General features: G+C 45.8%; 1 protein-coding gene across 1 annotated transcript in view; it reads left to right on the plus strand.

Annotated features, from left to right (window-relative positions):
* The window catches only part of TUT7 (terminal uridylyl transferase 7), a 1,376,479-nt gene extending 1,359,219 nt beyond the window's left edge, over positions 1-17,260 (plus strand). Inside the window, exons 27-28 of the mRNA XM_085632922.1 lie at positions 11,170-11,233; positions 16,158-17,260. Of these exons, the coding sequence (XP_085489048.1) occupies positions 11,170-11,233; positions 16,158-16,201 (108 nt within the window). The 3' untranslated portion in view covers positions 16,202-17,260. The remainder of the gene's footprint in view (positions 1-11,169; positions 11,234-16,157) is intronic.
* Positions 17,261-19,850: the final 2,590 nt, after the last annotated feature.

Consider the following 19,850-nt stretch of genomic DNA (forward strand, 5'->3'; position numbering starts at 1 on the left):
GCCCGCGAGGTCTGCCCTGGGTCCCTGCTCGCCCCCAGGAGTGGCGCTACAATCCCCAAACCCTACCACGGGGAGTAAGATATACAAGGGTGGCCCAGAGCCTCCAGGGAAAATACTGGTGAATAAAATACTGGTGAATAAAATACTGGTGAATAAAATACTGGTGAATATCATACTGGTGAATATCATACTGGTGAATATCACGCTAGTGAAAATTGTGCTGGCGAATCAAATGCTAACATAAGTGAAGCTTGCCATTGTCATCTCATGAATTGCATTTATATCTCATGAATTCCATTTATATCTCAAGAATTGCATTTATATCTCATGAATTGCATTCATATCTCATGAACTGCATTTACCTCGAACTGCTTGGATAAACTTGAGTGATTTGCATAAAATTCTACAGTGTGGCGTCCCTTATTGTGTGCGTTCCTTGCTTCAGTGGATGCGCGTGTTGTATGGTCGCTTTACACACAAGCCTTTGGGTGCCCAGCCGCTCGTGTCACGTTACCCCCTTAGGGCCTGGAGACCCCAGGTCTTACACCACCGATTTGGACCAATTGATAGTATACCCTGAGTAACCGCCAAACAGCGAAAAAATATGGAGTACTCTCGCCATAGAGTGGTACGGTCTTGCTAGATACAAGAGTATGTCATCCGCATAGAGCGAAATTCGGTCTTCCCACCCCTTTGGTGCCTCTATGCCCCAGATCATCGGGTCTGTCCAGTGCAAGGGCGAACAGCAATGGGTACAGAGGGGAACCCTGTCTAGTGCCTCTCCGCAGCCGAAAGGGTCTGGACAACGCTCCATTAACTCGCACTGGGGCCCGCGGTTTCCCGAATAACAGCCTCACCCAGCTAAAAACATTAGGGCTGAAGCCCAGCTTATGAAGTACCATAAACAAATAGGGCCATTCTATACTATCAAACGCCATTGATGCGTCCAACTCCATCAATGCCGTCAGGCAGCTGGGTAGCACTTCATATGGAGCACTACATATAGCCTCCGTAGATTGTGGCGAGTGCTTCTATTTGGCATAAAGCCCAATTGATCTACATGTATCAAGCCTTGGCTAGCACTTTCACCTCTACATTGATCAAGGAATATGAAAGAAACAGTTACTTATAGATTCTTTAACTTAGAATTACCCCCAGGCGTCAGACTAGATCCGTAAAGTTTTTCGTCAGCAGTACCCCTGCGCGTCAGAAGGTGGCATCGCGACTGCATTCGCCGTTGGCGTAGTGGTCGCTGGGATGACGTCGCAGTAGCTACATAGAAGCCGCCCACGCGCGCTGATGTCAGTTCTTTCTTTTTCCGTGCCAGCCAGCGCAGATCCGGAGAGAGCGATAACTCCAGTTTTTGACTGACTTTTTACCGACTTTTATCAACACCGTTTTCCGAGTCTTTGACTCCTGGTGCACGTCAGGGATGCCCGGTTTCAAGGCTTGCAGTTACTGTAGCCAACTGATGTCGGTGACAGATCCGCACCGCGTCTGCCTGTTTTGCTTGGAGCGTGACCATGAACCCAAAGTCGTTGCAGGAGCAGTCCCGAAAGCTTTTCGAGGCCCAGCAGTCGGCTCCGTGCGTTTGAGGTCCCGGTCGCGTGGGAGGTTGTGGGACCGGTCGTGGAGTCATCATAATCACTCTTCTTTCAAGTCTTTGCACTCTGGGTCAGGTAAGTCAAAGCACAAGAAGAAGTCGAAGAGGCATCGTCGCTCTTCGACTTCTCCCCGTCCGTCGGCCGTTGCAACGAGGGATGGGGGTGGTGTCCCTCCTGCGGCTCGAAGGGTCAACTCCAGGTTTCCCTCCCTTCCCGGGGCCCGGAGCGACCCCTGCCCAGCTTCGTCAATTTTATGTAGCGATGCATGCCATCTTTGGGCAGCCTGACTCCGCCGGCCCGCCTTCGAGCCCTGTGGACTCAGCTGGGGGCCCTGGGCTTTCAACGCCAGCGGCTCAGGCACCTGCGCTGCAGGGTTCCCATGGATGCAGGTCTGGATCGGTGTCTACCCCGGCCTCCATGACACCGGACCGGCACCGACTGACGCCTGATCCGGCAGCGACGGGTACTTTTGTGCCCTTGTTCTACCCTGGCTCTTTTAGACCGGATTGGCAGCCAAAGCAGGGTGTGGAGGACTGGGAGGGATCTGAGGACCCTTTAACTGACGGGTTGGGCTATGAACCGGACTGGAGAGAGGAACTGGGGGAAGCCAGTGGTTTGGATACCTCACCAGACCTTGGCATGTTGTCTCCTCCTACCGTGGCTACAGAAGAGGGAGCGTCTTACGCTGTGGTGTTGTGTTGGGTGGCCGAGGCTTTCAACCTCGAGCTACTTACGTTGGCAGTCAGGATAACCTCCTGACAGAGGTGCTTCAACCGGCAGCGAGCTCTTCTGAGCCCCTGCTACCGTTTAATGAAGCCCTCACCGACATCCTTTTGAGCACTTTGTCCAGGCCCAACACAGAAGCTCCTGTGGATAGGATGATTGCCTGACGCCATCGCCCAGTTGGTTTTTCAGGGTATGTCCAATCCACCCTTATGGACATGCCCTTTGATGGCCATCGCCTATTTGGCAACGAGGCAGACAACGCGCTGGAGCGCATTAAGGACTCTCGGGCTACGGCCAGGTCCTTGGGCCTCTCCACCACCCACCCTGCGCAGTCTGCCTTTTGCCCCTTTCGTGGCTACAGAAGGGGTGCCCCGCCACATCCCGCCAAGAGCCCAGTGTCAGCGCAAGCTGTTGAGCTCCTGCGCGGCCGGGGACGTGGGAACCACCGCTGTGGTTCTGGGGGCCAGCGGGCTGGTCAGTCCACAACAGCCCCCTCTGCAGCACCCTCCAAACCCTCCTAGTCCATTCTTTCAAGACCACCAAACGCCAGTGGGCAGCAGGATTCGCCATCACCTCCCCCACTGGCGCACCATCACCTTGGACAGGTTGGTTTTGCAAAATAGTCTGAAGGGGCTACTCCCTCCCCTTCAAGACTACCCCTCCATCCATGCCACCTCAGTACCATAGCATGTCGGAGGATCATCTGGCTCTTCTCCAACATGAAGTTTCGGCACTCTTGGCCAAGGGAACAATTGAAAGCGTTCCTGTCCCAGAACTAGGTCACGGTTGCTATTCCCACTACTTTCTAGTGCTCAAGAAGGACAATGGCCTGAGTCCTATCTTTGATCTCAGGAACGTCAACCGCTTCCTCCGGAAGGAGAAGTTCAAAATGTTGACGCTAGCTCAGGTCCTGTCTGCCCTTGACCCTGGAGACTGGATGGTAGCGTTGGACTTGCAGGATGCTTATTTTCACATCCCCGTCCTGCCGTCGTTACCTGTGGTCCATCGTAGGCCATGAGCATTTTCAACTTACAGTGGTCGCCTTTGGCCTTACCAGCGCCCCTCTGGTGTTCACGAAAGTGATGGTGGTGGTTGCAGCTCATCTGCGCAGATCAGGGATTCCAGTCTTCTCCTGTCACGACCACTGGCTGTTGAAGGCGGGCTCGCCCCAGGCTGTCTCCTCCCACCTCCAAACTATGGCCGACCTCCTGTATTCGCTGCGCCTCTCCATCAATGTGCCGAAGTCACACCTGACTCCCTCTCAGATGCTCCTCTTCATCGGAACGGTTCTGGACACAAGGCAGTTTCGGGTCTAGCCTCACGAACAGCGAGTCCAGGATATTCGGTCTATGATTCCGATCTTTCAGCCTCTATTCCGGGTTTCTGTCAGGATGACCTCAGGCTACTGGGCCTGATGGCCTCCTGCATCCTGCTGGTGGACCATGCCAGATGGCATATGCGGGCTCTGCAGTGGGACCTAAAGTTCCAGTGGGCACAACATCAGGGGGAACCTGTCAGATTGCGTCCAGATCTCGGAGGGCACTGCCCACCAATTGCAGTGCTGGCTAACGAACCAGGATTGGGTCGACGGCAGATCCCTCTCCCTTCTCCAACCAGAGTTCACAGTGGTGACAGATGCATCTCTTCTGGGATGGGGCGGCCACATGGCGGGAGGGGGAGATCAGAGGCCTCTGGTCTCTGGCGGCGTCCGGGCTCCACATCAACCTTCTGGAGCTTCGGTCGATTCGTCTTGCACTTAAAGTTTTACTTCCCTCTGTCCGTGAAAGACTAGTGCAGGTGTTCACGGACAACACCACCACCATGTGGTACTGCAACAAATAAAGGCGGGGTGGGGGTTGTGGACTCTATGTCAAGAGGCTCTCTGCCTCTGGACATAGCTGGAAAATCAGGGCAAATCCTTGGTGGTTCAACACCTGGCAGGTTCCTTGAACGCCAGGGCGGACGGACTCAGCCGCAAGTGGTTCAAGGTCTCTTTCGACAGTGGAGAGAGCCTTGGTTAGATCTATTCGCCATCTATGAGAACATGCAATATCAGCAATTTTGCCCATTGGAATTTCCAAGGCAGCACTCGCTAGGCGACGCTTTTCATAGCGAGTTGCTGTCTTCTATTCGCCTTTCCGCCGATATACCACTTCTGCCCAGAGTGCTGAAGAAGATCAAGCGCAACCGGGCACAAGTCATTCTTGTGGCTCTGAATTAGGCACAAAGCGTCTGGTATCCAGAGCTGCTGCACATGGCCATCGATCCTCCGATTAGACTGCCTCTTCGGGAGGATCTTCTGTCACAGCAGCAGGGGACGGTCCTCCACCCGAACCTGTCCAGCCTCCACCTCCTTGCGTGGAGATTGAGCTGCAGCAGTTGACGTCGTTTGACCTGCCTCCCGAAGTCTGTGATGTTATCTTGGCAGCCAGGCGTCGTCCTTCCACTAAGACGGTATATGTCTGCAGATCGAACAAATTTGTGGCATGGTGCACAGCAAAGGCTGTGGATCCGCTTTCCGCCCCTCTTTCTGAGGTTCTCTTGTTCCTCCTTTCTCTGGCCCAGCAGGGCTCTGCTCTGGGCACTCTAAAGGGCTACCTCTTGGCCATTTCAGCCTTCCTTAGGCTTCCTTATCAACCTTCTCTTTTCAAGTCCCCTGTTGTAAATCGCTTTCTTAAGGGCATTACTCATCTTTTTCCTCCTGTTCCCTTCGTAATGCCCCAGAGGGACTTGAACTTTTCCAATGTGCGCTCCCTTTGAGCCGCTACATAACTGTCCTCTCAGGCTTCTGACTTTAAAAACTGCTTTTCTGGTGGCCATCACCTCTGCGCGCAGGGTGAGTGAGCTCCAAGCACTTTCTTCTAAGCCTCCTTTTTTGACTGTTCATCCGGACAAGGTTGTCCTTCGAACTCGTCCATCCTTCCTTCTCAAAGTGGTTACTCCTTTCCATATTGGACAGACCATCACTTTGCCCACCTTCTTTCCGCCTCTGCATCCTTCCAAAGAAGATGAGAGGCTCCAATGTCTGGATCCAAAATGCGCGCTTACCTTCTACTTGGATCACACAAAACAATTCCGGGTGGATGACCAGCTCTTTGTTGGCTACGTGGGTGCCAAAAAAGGTTGGGCATGCACCAACGGACCATCTCTAGATGGGTCGTTTTGTGCATCAAAGCTTGTTATTCCTTGGCAAAGAAGGAACGTCCAGTGAGGTTGTGCGCCCATTCCACCAGGGCGACTGCAGCTACCACTGCTTTGGGACGTAGAGTCCTCCTTAATGACCTCTGTCAGGCAGCTACGTGGGCATCGCTGCACACGTTCACAAGACACTACTGCCTGGACAGCCAAGTCCGGAGAGACGGCTTCTTTGGCCGTTCTGTTCTCCAGGAATTTCAGGTGTGAACTTAGTTTGTAGACCCACCTCTGGGTTTGGTATTGCTGGGGTATCTATTCTAAGGTAAGGAATCTAGAACAAACTGTTTCTTTCAGATGAACAAGTTACTTACCTTCGGTAACGATAGATCTGTAAGAAACATAGGTTAGTTATAGATTCCTTACTGCCACAACCATCCTAGCTGTTCTGCGAACTGACTTCTAGGGTTAAGGTCTTCCTTTCAGGGCCCTATTTTTGTACACCAGTGGTCAGTGTCTTGCATGGCTCTGCGCTACTGGTGTGGAAAGTCATGTACAGAACTGACGTCTGCGCATGCGTGCGGCATCTATGTAGCTACCATGACGTCATCCCTGCGACCACGACGCCAACGACAAACGCGGAGTCGACCAACGCCACCTATCGATGCGCAGGGGTACTGCTGACGAAAAACTTTCCGGATCCAGTCTGACGCCTGGGGGTAATTCTAAGGTAAGGAATCTATAACTAACCTATGTTTCTTACAGATATATTGTTACCGAAGGTAAGTAACTTGTTCGATTGGACAATACGAGGCGCATTGGTCCGGTGGTAACCCCACGTTGTGTATCACTGCCACTGTGGCTGCCCACTGATCTGGCGCGAGCTGCCCCTGTTCCTGTTCCTCCAACATGTTCCTTAATGGTGGTACTATTATGGACGCCTGACATTTGTAAATCTCAACTGAGATTTCATTCGGACCCGCTGCCTTTCCAGAGTTGAGTCGTCCCATGGCCCCTCCCAGCTTATCCTCCGTGAGGTCAGCCTCTGTCTCACGCACTTCTTGAGTTAGTGTGGGTAGGGAAAAGTCTGTGTAGCTCCTCACAGTCTCTTTCGGATCTAGGGAAGATGGGTGTATAAACCCCCTCGAAATGCATAGCAAAGGCTTCCGCTATGTCTGTACTCGTTGTTCTCAGTACCCCTTCTTTGTCTCGCACCTCAGTTACCCATGATCGTTCCCTATTACGCTTTTCCAACCACGCTAGGAGTCTTGATGCTTTGTCGCCCACGTCATATAAGCGATGCTGAGTTGCCAGGGCATATGCTCTCGCCTCGCTGTCAGCCATGGCTCTACGGTCACGCTGCCGCAGTGCCAGTCTGTGATGCAAGTCGCTTGTGGTGCCTACTGCCGCCTCCTCTTCCATCTGAATTATTTCCTGCTCTAACGACCTGATTTGAAAAGTTTTTTTCCTTCTTTTTGGCCCCAATTAGCGCATGTGTCTGTCCCCTCAACACTGTCTTGTAGGCTTCCCATTGGGTTATGTGTGAGTCTACTGTCCCCCCTATTCTCCTTAAATTATAGTACCGAGCTCTCTCGGGTTTTGTCCCTGAGTGCCAAGGGTCAATCCTCAGGAATGCTGCCCTGTTAAGGAACGGGCCTCTAATGACCACACCCACCGGGGAGTGATCCGAGATACCCCTTGCCATATGCCTTGGGGTTATAAATTCTCCCTCCTTATCATTCCGTGTGAAGAGGTAGTCAAGCCTAGAGAAGGAGCCATGGCGCGCGGAGTAGAATCTATATTATCGTGCAAGCGGGTTATATACCCGCCACAGATCTACTAGGCCCATGGCTGCCAGGAAGCTCGACAGGCCCTGCTCTCCCTTCTGGCCCACTCGAGAGCCAGACTGATCTAATTCCTGGTCCATGACTGCATGTGTGTCCTCTCCCACTAGAAAGGTGCCCAGGGGCAGTTTAATCAGGAACAAACTAATTTTTCGGGAAGGCAATGTTGTGAAGCCCCGGGGTATTCAATTGAGCATAATATGATTATATGATCATTTACCTGCTACTGCAACACAGCAGCCTGCATAGTCTGCCCAGGTATCTGTTACGGGCAGGGGTAGTGTATTGCAAATCAGGATTCCCACCCCCGAGCACCAGCCGAGTATCCAGAGTGGGCCACTAGTCTATATCCGAAGCGATCTAGAGCTTTACATTTGCTCCCCTTCAGGTGGGACTCCTGTATCAATACTACGTCCAGGTAGTGCCTCTTAGTGTGTTGGAGGACCAGTGTGGGCTCGATTTTGTCCCTAGTCCATTTACGTTCCAGGTCCTCACCTGTATATTAGCTAGGTCACCCATGAATTCCGGATGAGAAATTCACTCCTGTTAATCCACCCCTCCCTCGTGATCGTCCTAGGTCAACCTGCTGTACTGTCTGGCTGCGATGGTCTTGAGCATGCATGCAATCACACCTAATTAAACCAAACATTTTACCCAACTACCCCGCTGCAACCCTGCTTGGTGAGTAACAAACCTTCGACTTCCCAAACATGCAGAGGGCTTGTCGCCCAAACTGTGCAGTAACAAACATTAATGAGGGGGTGGTAGGCCAGTCTCCAGCATGAAGTAGAATAATTCTGCTGTTGGATACATTCAAACCCTCCTAAAATGTCTAGAGAGCAACCTTGTCTATCTGCTCCCACACCGGATCCCCGCAGTGGATAGCGGTAGTCCCAGCACCACAAGTGCCTGTTTTGGCACCCCGCATCAAATTGGTCCTTAACCTTATAGTGCCTCCTCACCTCCCCCCTATGGTGACTCTGGGAAAGCAAAAATCAAAGGAAATGATGGACGGAGTGTTGAACATTTCAAGCACTCACCCCCAGTCAACTGATCTGGGTTTAATCCATCACCGTTCTTTAGCCCACTCTGCCACCCCAGTTCAGACATGGCCATATGCAAATCAGTCTGACCCTGTGCCTCTTGGGAACAGTCCAGCCCGAACTGTCAAGCCATGTCTTCCCTGGACCGGAAACAAGCTTCCTAGGACCGGTTTCTGGCATTTCAGCCGTCCCTTGCTCACTTTGCCACTGGATTCAAGCAAGCCTGGCTGAAGACGGCTGAAATACCAGAAACCGGTCCTAGGAAGCTTGTTTCCGGTCCAGGGAAGACATGGCTTGGCAGTTCGGGCTGGACTGTTCCCATGAGGCACAGGGTCAGACTGATTTGCATATGGCCATGTCTGAACTGGGGTGGCAGAGTGGGCTAAAGAACGGTGATGGATTAAACCCAGATCAGTTGACTGGGGGTGAGTTCTTGCAATGTTCAACACTCCGTCCATAATTTCCTTTGGGTTTTGACTCTGGGAAAGGACAATTAAGTTTCAATACTTGGGGGAACATCCCTTTTGTCACTTATCTGTTTGGTGTCTCTGATCTGGGCTGTTTGGTGCTTGCTTGCTCCCTCTCTCGCCCTTCATTGGTGAGACCATTCCTAGGCAGGGCGCGACTTTTGACCCCTTTTTGTTCGACAGTTTGCCAGCCCTCTAGCCAGTCGCTCGCCTCGGCCGGTGAGTCGAAGAAGTACGTCTTCTCCTCGATTATTCTGAGCTTCACATAACATCATGTATTTCACATTTTGCTCGCGAAGGGCCCTTTTGACTGCGTCAAATGTACACCTCCTGTGCGAGGTCTACCACCCAGAGCCTGGTGTGAACATTCTACGGTGAAGAATGTGGATAGGCGTTTAGGCTTCAATGTATTTATTCGATGGTCCTTCCACTCCCGCTGGCACATCCACCACCCGTATGTTGTTCCATCAGGCTCTTCCCTCCTGGTCTTCAAGACGGGAGAATATTTTGTATTGATTCTTAGTGAGCACAGAGACCTGCTCTTCCAGACGTTTGGTTTTGGATTGTAGACCCCCAATACCTGCCCCCACCATGGACACCTTCTCAGTGATTTTTCGGAGGTCTGCCTGAAGCAAGTTTACCTCCTCGGTGACAGAGTCCAGTTTTGGTTCTAGGGTTCCACGCAGTTCCTTGATTGCCTTCATACGGTCTTTCAGGGAGGGATCCGGGAACTGGTCATAGTGTTCAGGCAGTGGTTCCCCTTCTGCCGCTCCTCCTTAATGGCCCATTGCCACCGTATATTTATCTTTGTGGTTGGCCAAACCTGGCCCCACAACCTTGTTGCGGCCCATAGCTGAGATCTGTAGGGCTTCACCTGTGGGCTCAGGCTGATGTACTGGCAAACCACTCTGTATCTCTCTTCCTTGTGGGTACAACACAGGGTCTCAGGCGCACTACAGCTCCAGCCGCTCAGTCAGTAATAATCCCACAGACCCGGCTACTCAAGAAGAGATTGCACCTCCCTCCACCTCGGCAGGGTCACGCCTTGCGTGCCCCAGATTCTCCTGCTGACTTCAGTATGGGGCTCTTGCTGCATATATAGTCCAGGTCAAATCTCTCACTTCCCGGCTTGCTGCAGTTCCTGTTTCCCCGAGTAGCTATATCTCAGCCCAGGCAACTCCGGGCAGCTTTCTACCTGCACCTGCGGGGAGGAGCGTATCTCCAGCTCCTGGTCTACCTCTCGATCCCCCCCACCAGTGGGCCTCGCCATCTACTTTCTTCCTCGGCCCCACTCTCGCTCCCAAATAATTCGCCTCACCGGCTCAGCTGCAATCCGATGGGTCGGGTGTGGAGCATAATCGCACACATGCACCCCTGCCGGTTCCCCGCTGTGCGAAGCACTCCGGCTCTCACCATCTCTGCTCCCAATTGGCACCAATGATTATACTCGCATCGTAGATGGGCACTCCGCAATAGTCCAGGTCGCGGTCATCAGCAACTACGCGCTGTGCGACCGCGTGTTGTCCTGTCTTCTCCGGCCGATCGCTGGGTTTTCCTCACTCCTGGAGCTACGAGGGCGGCGCTATCTTGCTCCCACCGGCCAATCTCTCTTCACGCCGCTTGTCCGGTTCCATGCTGCCACTCAAGGGCCGTTTCACATTGCGGGGCAGCCATCGCGTATTTGGTCAGCTTCCTATTTCAGGTTACCCTCTAAACTACGGATTTTGTCGGATAGAACGGGCTCGTTCGCTGGCTGCTAGCGCAGCTCACTCAAATGGCGGCCATCTTGAGCGGCTGATGGCCACGCCCCCGAGTAAGGCTTTCTTATAGGCTTTGGCTGCCACTATTCTTTCCTATTACATTTTGTGAGTTATTTTCACTCTCATTTGTATGTATTTCAGCAACATTCTCATTAAAAATAAAATGTGTATTAAGTTCCAAAGTAAACCAAACGCATTCTGTATGATTCCCTTCTTTACAAGCCACACTTTGCTTGTTATTGGGTTGGTTAATTTACCTAGCTAGAAGAAGCATGACCATGAAACAATATTTTCTTTTACCTAGTAGAACGGACATTATTGGGGTGAATGCTGTACAGATGTAGCTTATGTGCTGGGATGGTTATTGCAAGATGTCCTGATTTGGCTGGGGGGCGGACTATGGGGGACGGGGATTGATTGCATTTTGTTCAATGAACTAATAAAATTTGTTTAAAAAAAAAAAAAAATGAAACAATATTTTCTTTGAACCTGCATCCAATTATTACAGCAATGTGTTTTGAAGACTACTTCAGTGATTTTTATTTTGGTAAATAATAAAAACTATTGCATAATGTACTTACTGTTCTTTCTAGGCAAATCACCTACATGATGAAAAACGGAAGCAACAGGGGAAGGTATCACTGTGCCCTCAGTCAGGTGAGTTGAGGTGTTTTCAGTTGATTAAATATTTCTTTCAAGAGCAAAACGTGTATATGATTGCTTCATTTTCCGCTGCATGTTTTTCTTTTTGCCATCCTAAATAAAGAGTCCACAGGCTTTAAAAATATCGACAGTTGGTTGATTTAAGGATTGTTATATGTGAGTGCTTTGAAGTCCCCCGCTGTGGTAATGTAAAATAATGAATGCATTCAATATTTACAAATGTCTTTGATTAACTATACGAGGTTCCCTATTTACAATACATTTATGGCTGTTTTAAGTGATCATGTGCCACACTTCAGAGGACCTAAATAAAATATCTGAACTGTATATGTGTGGCTGGAGAGTAATATGAAATTAAAGCCAGTGGGGTACTTTCTGGGTACATTAGACACAGTCCAATTCTTGATTAGAGAGAACGCCTCTTGAATAGGTGGTCTTTCAGTTTTCTGTATTTTTGTCCTGTTTTGACGAAATAAGACTAGTCATTTAAGTTATTGGTACAGATGAATTAGGCAAATTCTTATTCTTAGCTGCTAAGCAAAGAAAGCATGGCAGATATGAAGAGGCTCATTCACATAGAAAATTGCACTTAATTAGACATTTGGTGTATAAAAAGTTGAATTTAAGCATTCAAATTGCAATCTTCTATGCCTGACTTATTAGTATTAGAAATTCCATTTTCAACTGCAGATAGTCCACTAGTATTGTGGATTTTCTGCAGTTGGGAAGTTGGCTTAGGCTAAGAACAGGGGTGTTCTCAGTAGAGAGGTAATGCACTGCACAAAGACATGATTTTGTGTCAGCTATGATACTCTCCAATAGTTTGTTTCCCCTCATTGCACTCATACTCTTAGTATTGCAAAAGGTGAGGTGTGCAAAATGATTGTGGAAAATATTTCATATATGAAAATGAAATGTGTGAATGGGATTCCTCAACAGTGCATCTAATTCCTGTGATGGAAACAGAAAAGGCTATGATGCATTTGCATTGTAAGTATCTGATAGAGACATCTAGCCGCAGATTCTATAACTTTTAAAATCTCGAGCCACATGACCAGTATTGTGGGTTGTATAAAACATTTTAAAAATTACTCTGTTACATTGGTAGCCAGGGAAGGGATTGACTTGTGGGCATCATATACCTTGTTCTTTTCATGTCTAGGACTAACCTGATTGCACCATCTGTACTATGTTGTTAAAGTGGCTTTAGTGTATTGTGAAGAAGTAAGTCTTTGATTCATTAGCGCAAATAGTATTTTTCCATCACCATGCTTGGGACAGACTGACTACGATGGGTTTCTCATTCATTCCGATAACTGGGAATCAATATATTCAATTACCAAAAGGATTTACTAGAAGGTAACCATATAGCATTCAGGGTTACGCTATCCGTATCGGTTATAGGGCCGACAGCCCTCTCTAAAATGGTTTTGCTCCTTTGCTTGTTTTATCAGTTTGTGAGTCTCCAGAGCATAAACCCTGTTAAAACTTTCAGAGAATTAGATACATTACTGATCAACCTGATATGGTGCATGGGCTGGTATATTGCTCTGGTCAAGTTGAACCTTCCCAATAATGGAGGTGGCCTTGGGGCTCCCGACTTTCGTAGTTATTATTATGTTGTGCACTTGCAATGTCCCGCATATTGGCTGTTTGGCCACAGTCTTGCAGAGACTGGTTTCATGTTAATACAGTTGCAATCTGGTGCATCAACTAACGCCGCATTACCCCCTTGTAGAAGTTCCTCACACTACTCCCTGCTACTTAGAGTGGCGATCGCTTGTCTGTGCAACCTTTGTATATACAATCTGTGCACCTTTCTGTGTACCTTTTGTTCCTCTGTTCGGTCTCCCTCAGTGACTTGGCACTGTCTCTGCCCTTGAACTAAAATCCCAGGAGTGAGTGAGGATGACAATACGTTTGAGAAGAGAGTTCTTTTTGATTTCCTGACCTCGGTGGACTGATCTCCCTTGCCGTGGGGTGAATTCCTCATGTATGGGAGGATATGTCAATATGCTATGTCCTACAAACAGCCTGGCAGGTGGCACACTGGAGCACTCCACCCATGCTGTGCTCCAAACGCTCCACACGAGAAGACTGTTCACTTGGATTTACAGGTGGTCTGGGAACTTGCAGAATTGATGCTTCTACCCTTCTGACAATTCTGGGAAACTGATCTGTAAAATGGCTTTAGTGAGGAGGAATGGCGGTCTGCGCCTAGAGCTAGTTTGATCTCATACTAGCTAGGAAAGCAATTACTAGATGTTCGAAATCCTCGGCCCCTCACACTATACTATCTTGGCTTACTTAATTGCAACGCGGGCACATCCTGATTCTGGCCCTTTGGGATACACTCCTGAACAAACATACAGGGTTTATTTCGAATGATGACAGGCCACCTTGGGCAAATCACTGTCCCCTCTAGACATCAATTCTTCCCCACTCTGCCTTGCCCCTTCTTTACCCAGCCATTCCCCTGCACCCAGGTAATTCTGATATGGCTCTCGTCTGCAAAGTTGATTGGTGATACCCCTAATTAGCTAGGCTACTGTAGGCATTTCTTAACCTTTACTGGAAATTCCCCCACTAATTTCGCAGCCATCCATAGGCAGGAACCCCTTACTGTTGTTGTTTAGGGTAGAAAAGGTTTACGTTTAGCAACAATTGACAGCTATTGACTATCTGCAATGTCACTTCTGAATTGCATTTTGGCTTTCCTTTAATGCTGTATAATTTTGGATATTATTTGAGTAATCCAGCCTTAAAAGAAAACAGTGGAATGGTGCTTTTCCTTCACCTGTTCCTGAATGTGGGTGAGACAGTTTGACATCGCTGGGACGTTTCTTGATATGTACATTCTAAAAACAAATTCTGCTCTGTGGACAAGGAAATAAGCATGCATATGTTTTCTGATAATTACAAATACTAGAATTGACACCCTGTGACCAGACTTGCACTTCTAGACAACAGTTTTCTTGTCAATCCTCTCGTTGTACATAAAATAAATGTCCACTTGGGATCAGGAGTGCTCTTCCAAACAATAGTTTTCATCGAAAATAATGATAAATAGAGTTTATAGCTACAAGCCCTGCTCTCACTTTTTCTGCAATTGTGTGAATGGTGTTAGCCTGACAAAAAGGGATCTAAGCTGTGATCTATTTGAAACGTCTCTTGCCGATACTTCCTAGGTTGCCCTCTAAACAGTGACAAGATCATAGAGATCAATGAGACCATTATTTACTTCTCATGTAAAATACCTTCACTTCTGCCTAGGCATGCTATTTTAAAAATCGTTATTTTTATGGCTGCTTCATTAGCCGAATGAACCTGAAAGGTTCTTTACACAATATTTTTAATTAAAATGGTTTCATTATTACCTACAGGCAAACTCTTATTTTGTTTGCACTGCCAAAAAAAGGTTTACAACATTTCTTAGGGAATGCAAACAAAGGATAATTTAAAAAACCTTCACCTCTTATTAAATAAACCTGCCCTAGTGTACATTCCTTCATCTTTAAGAAAATTATGAGGGAGTAGTCACAATTGAGGACAAATAATTGTGCTCGTTGCTGATTCTCAAAATGTATTCTTTTGCTCCCTCACAGAAAACTATATGTGAGCTTATATAGGTTTCTTCAGAATCATCCCTCATATTCATTGCGTTTTGAGCCCCATTATCTACACAATGATGAGTCATTATCAGGATCAAAATGCACTACATTTGTGGCACAGTGAAAACATCCAAGATCCTTATCCAAGATGCACAGCTTTAGTCTCCATTCACATTGTTCTCTTTGTTTTCTTCATATAAAGCTAGCCTGAACTGTTTATTGCACGGAGTTTGGCTGTGGCACAAAAGTCTCTTCATTATGGTGGGATGATAGATTGAGGTTTGGAATTTGTTTTTTCCATACAAAGTTACATTACTTTCTAATGCAAGTACATATTCAAGAAATATTCTGGATGATTAAGCACACTTACATTTTCCACCGGTTTAATTTTCATTACCATCTCAATTTTTTTTTTTTTTTGTAAATGCACTTTGGTCATTGCAAGATTAAACGGGTCTTTGGTTGGCAGGTGGGCTGGAGCTGCTGGTTGGCCAGATGCGTGAGATTATTATTTTCTATATGCTTAAGCTGTACTGGGAGTGACCTTCCTACTGCCGAAGTGCTGTCACAGGTGTGCCAAAGCAACTATTGGCATTAGGGGAGTCCGAAGGTTAAGCAGTGGTTGTCTTTGGTCATGATGGCGTAATAGTAATTTTGCTCCTCTTTTGTGTTCTTAACGCATTGTGAGAGTCCTCATCTGCATGTTACAGGCTTCTGATGTAGTTATTCCTTTATTGAAATAATAGTGTGCTACAATCTAATTTCTGCAAAACAAATAATTAACATATGAGTCCACCAAATTCTGGTATCAGTTGTGATTTTATATATTGTAAATAATTCAATTGTAAAATACACTAGTATTGCGTTTATTTCAATTAAAGGTACAGCAAGCAGTTACTGTCTGTGAACATGTACGTCCTCAATTCAAAATTTACCCGTTATCTTGCCACATTTCTGTAATGAGCCTCAACAGTCGAGTTCATATTTCTAATATCCTTTCACGTGAATCAGTATTCTGTATTTGTTAGTGAAATTGTCTAAGAACCACCAAACATCATTTCATTTAAAATATTTGTTTTTTGCTTTAAATGACTGGTGCTTCAAAACACCACTGTAGAAATATGATTTGCTGCAACAATTAATGCTTATTTGGGGAAATATGAAACTTTTCATTAGTGAAATAACCAATGCACTCTAAAAATGTTTCTATTTTTCATCACATATGGCTTACGATTTCTACGTGTGCTAATGGAATAAGCTCCATTTTAAAAGTAATTTAAAAATCCTTCCTATTTATCTTTCTTTAGCTCAAGGAAAAGCATCGCAAAGAAAGACGCCGCAGGAATCATGAGGCCCTTACGCACCTCAAGGGCATACAGGCCGTCCACACACATATATATATATGTATCTATATATGTCCTTTTTCAAACTGGTTTATGTTGGAGAAGCATTTGGGTACGCAGTATAGCAGCAGTGAGCATTCTTAGAATTTTGTTAATTGATAGTAGTATTTTTTATTTAAATTTGATGGAAATAAGAAATGAATTTTAATGCAGTCCTTCTAATGGAAAGACCTGCTCTTAATGTATTATTTCAAACTTTTTAATAGAAAGCCACAATGTTTGTATTTGTTTACTAGGTAAAACGTGTAGATAAGTGACGGGTGCTTTTAAAATAAAAAAAAGACTTTTTAAAGTTTTAATAGGTGCCTGTCCTTTCAAAGTGCACTAAATGGTGCTTTGCAAGCCAAATATATTAGATCCATGTTTTCCCCTTCAGGATTATATTTTTGAAGGGTAAATGATATTTATTAATGTTAATTGTTTACTGAATGCTTATGCGAAAGTCCTGAAAGAAATGTATGTGTGCTGCTACTGCTGTGTTTCATCATTTTATTAACTGTGGAAGATCTGATGAAGCCCTCATCAGTTAACTTTTATGTAAATCATATGTGGACAAGACATGTTCTTGAAACTATTCCTTTATCCTACTCAAACCGCAGATTACTTAATTTAATTGTTTAAGAATTTGTCAACTTTTTGCTGTCCTTGTGCACAACAGAAACGGGACATATTTGTGTAATGCGGGTGTATACAGTTTTTTGCTGCTAAGTATCTTTTCCAAAGTCTGCATAAAGCAGCAGGGAATACATATTTTAGTTTTTTATAACATGAGAAAAAGTCGCAAGATGTTTTGTCAACCTTCATTACTACTACTTTTCTATAATGTGAAGCAAAATCCACCAAGTCAAGGACTTCAATCTAATTTATCCTCTTAAGAGTAATGATTTCCTTTTTCATTTGTTGCCATGATCCTATCATATCGCATTGAGCTTATTTGAAATCTTGTTATTCAAAAATGAGCTACTATTCATGGCTTGGGAATAAAAAGATCAGTGTTTTATCTCATACTTATGTTCACTGTTTGAGTCTTACTGAGCGAGTAAAATTATTTGTGCACATAGTGCATTTGTTTTCTTTTACGTATTTTTGTAAAGAATGTAAAAGAAGCCGCTGCCTACTTTTGAGAAACATTTGTAACAAATGCATGTTTTTGTACATTTGCTCTTTCTCATTAAGTGTTTTTTTACTTAAGTCATGTGCTCTAATTTATTTCAATAACTCATACCTATATCCTCCAAATACTCAACAAGTCAAGAGAAGTTGTTATCAATATATCGTTGCCAGTTCTCTATACGTCTGGCCGCCACCATGTTGAATATTTCACATTCTGTGTCTGAGAACACCAACCTAAGAAAATCCTCAACAAAGGTTCTAAAGATCAGCTAATGGCCTTCCCAAACATGCTGCACATCAGACTCTGACCTTTTTCACATTTAGTAGAATTACTTTGTCACCAAATTACCTTTTCACCGTAAATAATGTTTCACTGACCCACCATGTAAAAATATTTTTTTTCCAGTTTCTGTAAAGTGTTTGACAGCCGCTGTTATTTTGTATTGGAGCCTATGATTTCTTAACCTGATGGACTGCCCCCACCTCACCCTTCAGAAAAATATATTAATGGGAGAATTTCTTTCACATGTTTTTTTTCTTTACTGAACTGCCTTATTAAACATATGGGAGAGACTGTAAATATATATTGTTTTAGCGTAAGGGTTTCCTTGCCTGTGTAGGAGTTATTTGTAAGGAGTTCTCATTGTTCTCATACTATGGTAGTTCCATTACCCTTGAATGCTAGAAGATGGCTTAATACTCGTGACATCAGAATTGTGACCTGGAATGTTAGTCGGCTAATAACCAGAAAAACAGAAAGATCAGTTTTCACATCTTTTAAGAGACTCAAGGTGGATGTAGTGTTACTTAAAGAGACACATTTCGACCCAAAACGTCCTCACACCTTTGCCTCTAGATGGAGCTTGTTTTGCTACTTTGCTTCATATAGCTCTTGCACCAGAGGAGTGGTTGTTCTTCTATGGAAGTCATTTGCATTTTCCTTCTTTTTACAGTATGTCTGCTGACCATGAAGGGAGGTTAGTAATAGTTAATGGTGCACTTTTTGATCAGGCTTGTACCATCTTCAATTTATATGCTCCTAACGTTAAATCGCCTTGCTTTTTGAAGATTTTACACTGATTTGGAGTAGAATGGGGTGCATGGTTTTATTTGTCGGATGGAATTCAACCTAACTCTAGATGTTATGCTAGATAAAACGAATATGACTCGTTACCAAGCGAGTCATTACATCGTGTGGCATTACAACGCGGTCGTTACAACGACGCGTTGTTACCTCACAATGCCATTACTACGCAAGTCATTACATCGACTTGCAGTAGATGGCGCGCTGGCATTAGAAATATATCATTTACTATTCCAGCTCCAGCCTACACAACAGTAGGGAAGGTGTTGGAATAGTAAACTATACTATTCCTAATGTTAGCGCGCCATCTACTGCAAGACGATGTAATGACTTGTGTAGTAATGGCATTGCGTGCTAACAACGCAGTCGTTGTAACGGCATCACGGTGTAATCACCGCAATGTAAAGGTTGTTTCCCGATAAAACTGATCATGCCTCCTCAATACTGTGCTAGAATGGCGTGTCCCCTTCTGATTTTGCTGGTGGGGCATACTTGGAGGCACAAATTGGATCCAAGAATACATTCTCCTTCTATTCTTCAGTCCAAAACAGTTTCTCATATATAGATTATTGGTTTATAGGTGCCAAGATTACCCATTGTGTAGCTGGTATTCAATATCTACTGCGCACATTGTTGGATCATTTCCCGGCAGTGCTAGAACTCCTGTTCCCCATAACGCTGCCTTACTGTGCTAGGGTACTTTGCCATGTATACCATTGCCTAAAATGCACTGTACAGGTTTTCTGTATTTACCTTTTAAAAACTAAATAAAGTTGGAAAGAAGTATATACATATGTATATGGGCAATATACATATACATGATGGCAATTCCTTTTCTGGGTGCAGGCGAATTGGCAGAGCACTGTTCTTGATAAGACGTGGATTATTTCTAAGTATTAAAATAGCTTTCAACCACATGGCGTGTTCATTTTCTATTTTCTGTTGTTTCAGAGCATCAAGTAATACCGCTTAAGAGGGTGTACCATGCATAGCAGTACACCCATAGATGGAATGTGACTAGTCCGTGGTTGTTGTGTTAGTCAGGACATACTTGGGTGAGAGGCTATGGCTTTTGCAGTGCTGTCACAAATGACAACTCTTCCTGATGTGGACACATGCGTCCTTGAAATATACAAACAAGCAGAATGGGCATTGCCTAATTTGGTCCAGACTTACGAAATGGACTTGTAATCAGTCTGAATCGGTTAGTGTTCAGCCTACCTGCTAATGGTGAAGGGCCATCTTGGGGTGGGCTAAGCATCCGCTTCATCTGTTCTGAACTCAACAACGATGCTTTTCCATTGCTATGATCAGGGGATTCCCCTTTCTCCTCAGCCTGTTATGATCCTGGAAAAGATGCCCCCTGAGTACTCCTGACCATCTTTGGGTTTGCAGCAGGG

The sequence above is a fragment of the Triturus cristatus genome, chromosome 2_1, assembly GCF_964204655.1.
Source record: "Triturus cristatus chromosome 2_1, aTriCri1.1, whole genome shotgun sequence".
Taxonomy (NCBI): Eukaryota; Metazoa; Chordata; class Amphibia; order Caudata; family Salamandridae; genus Triturus; species Triturus cristatus.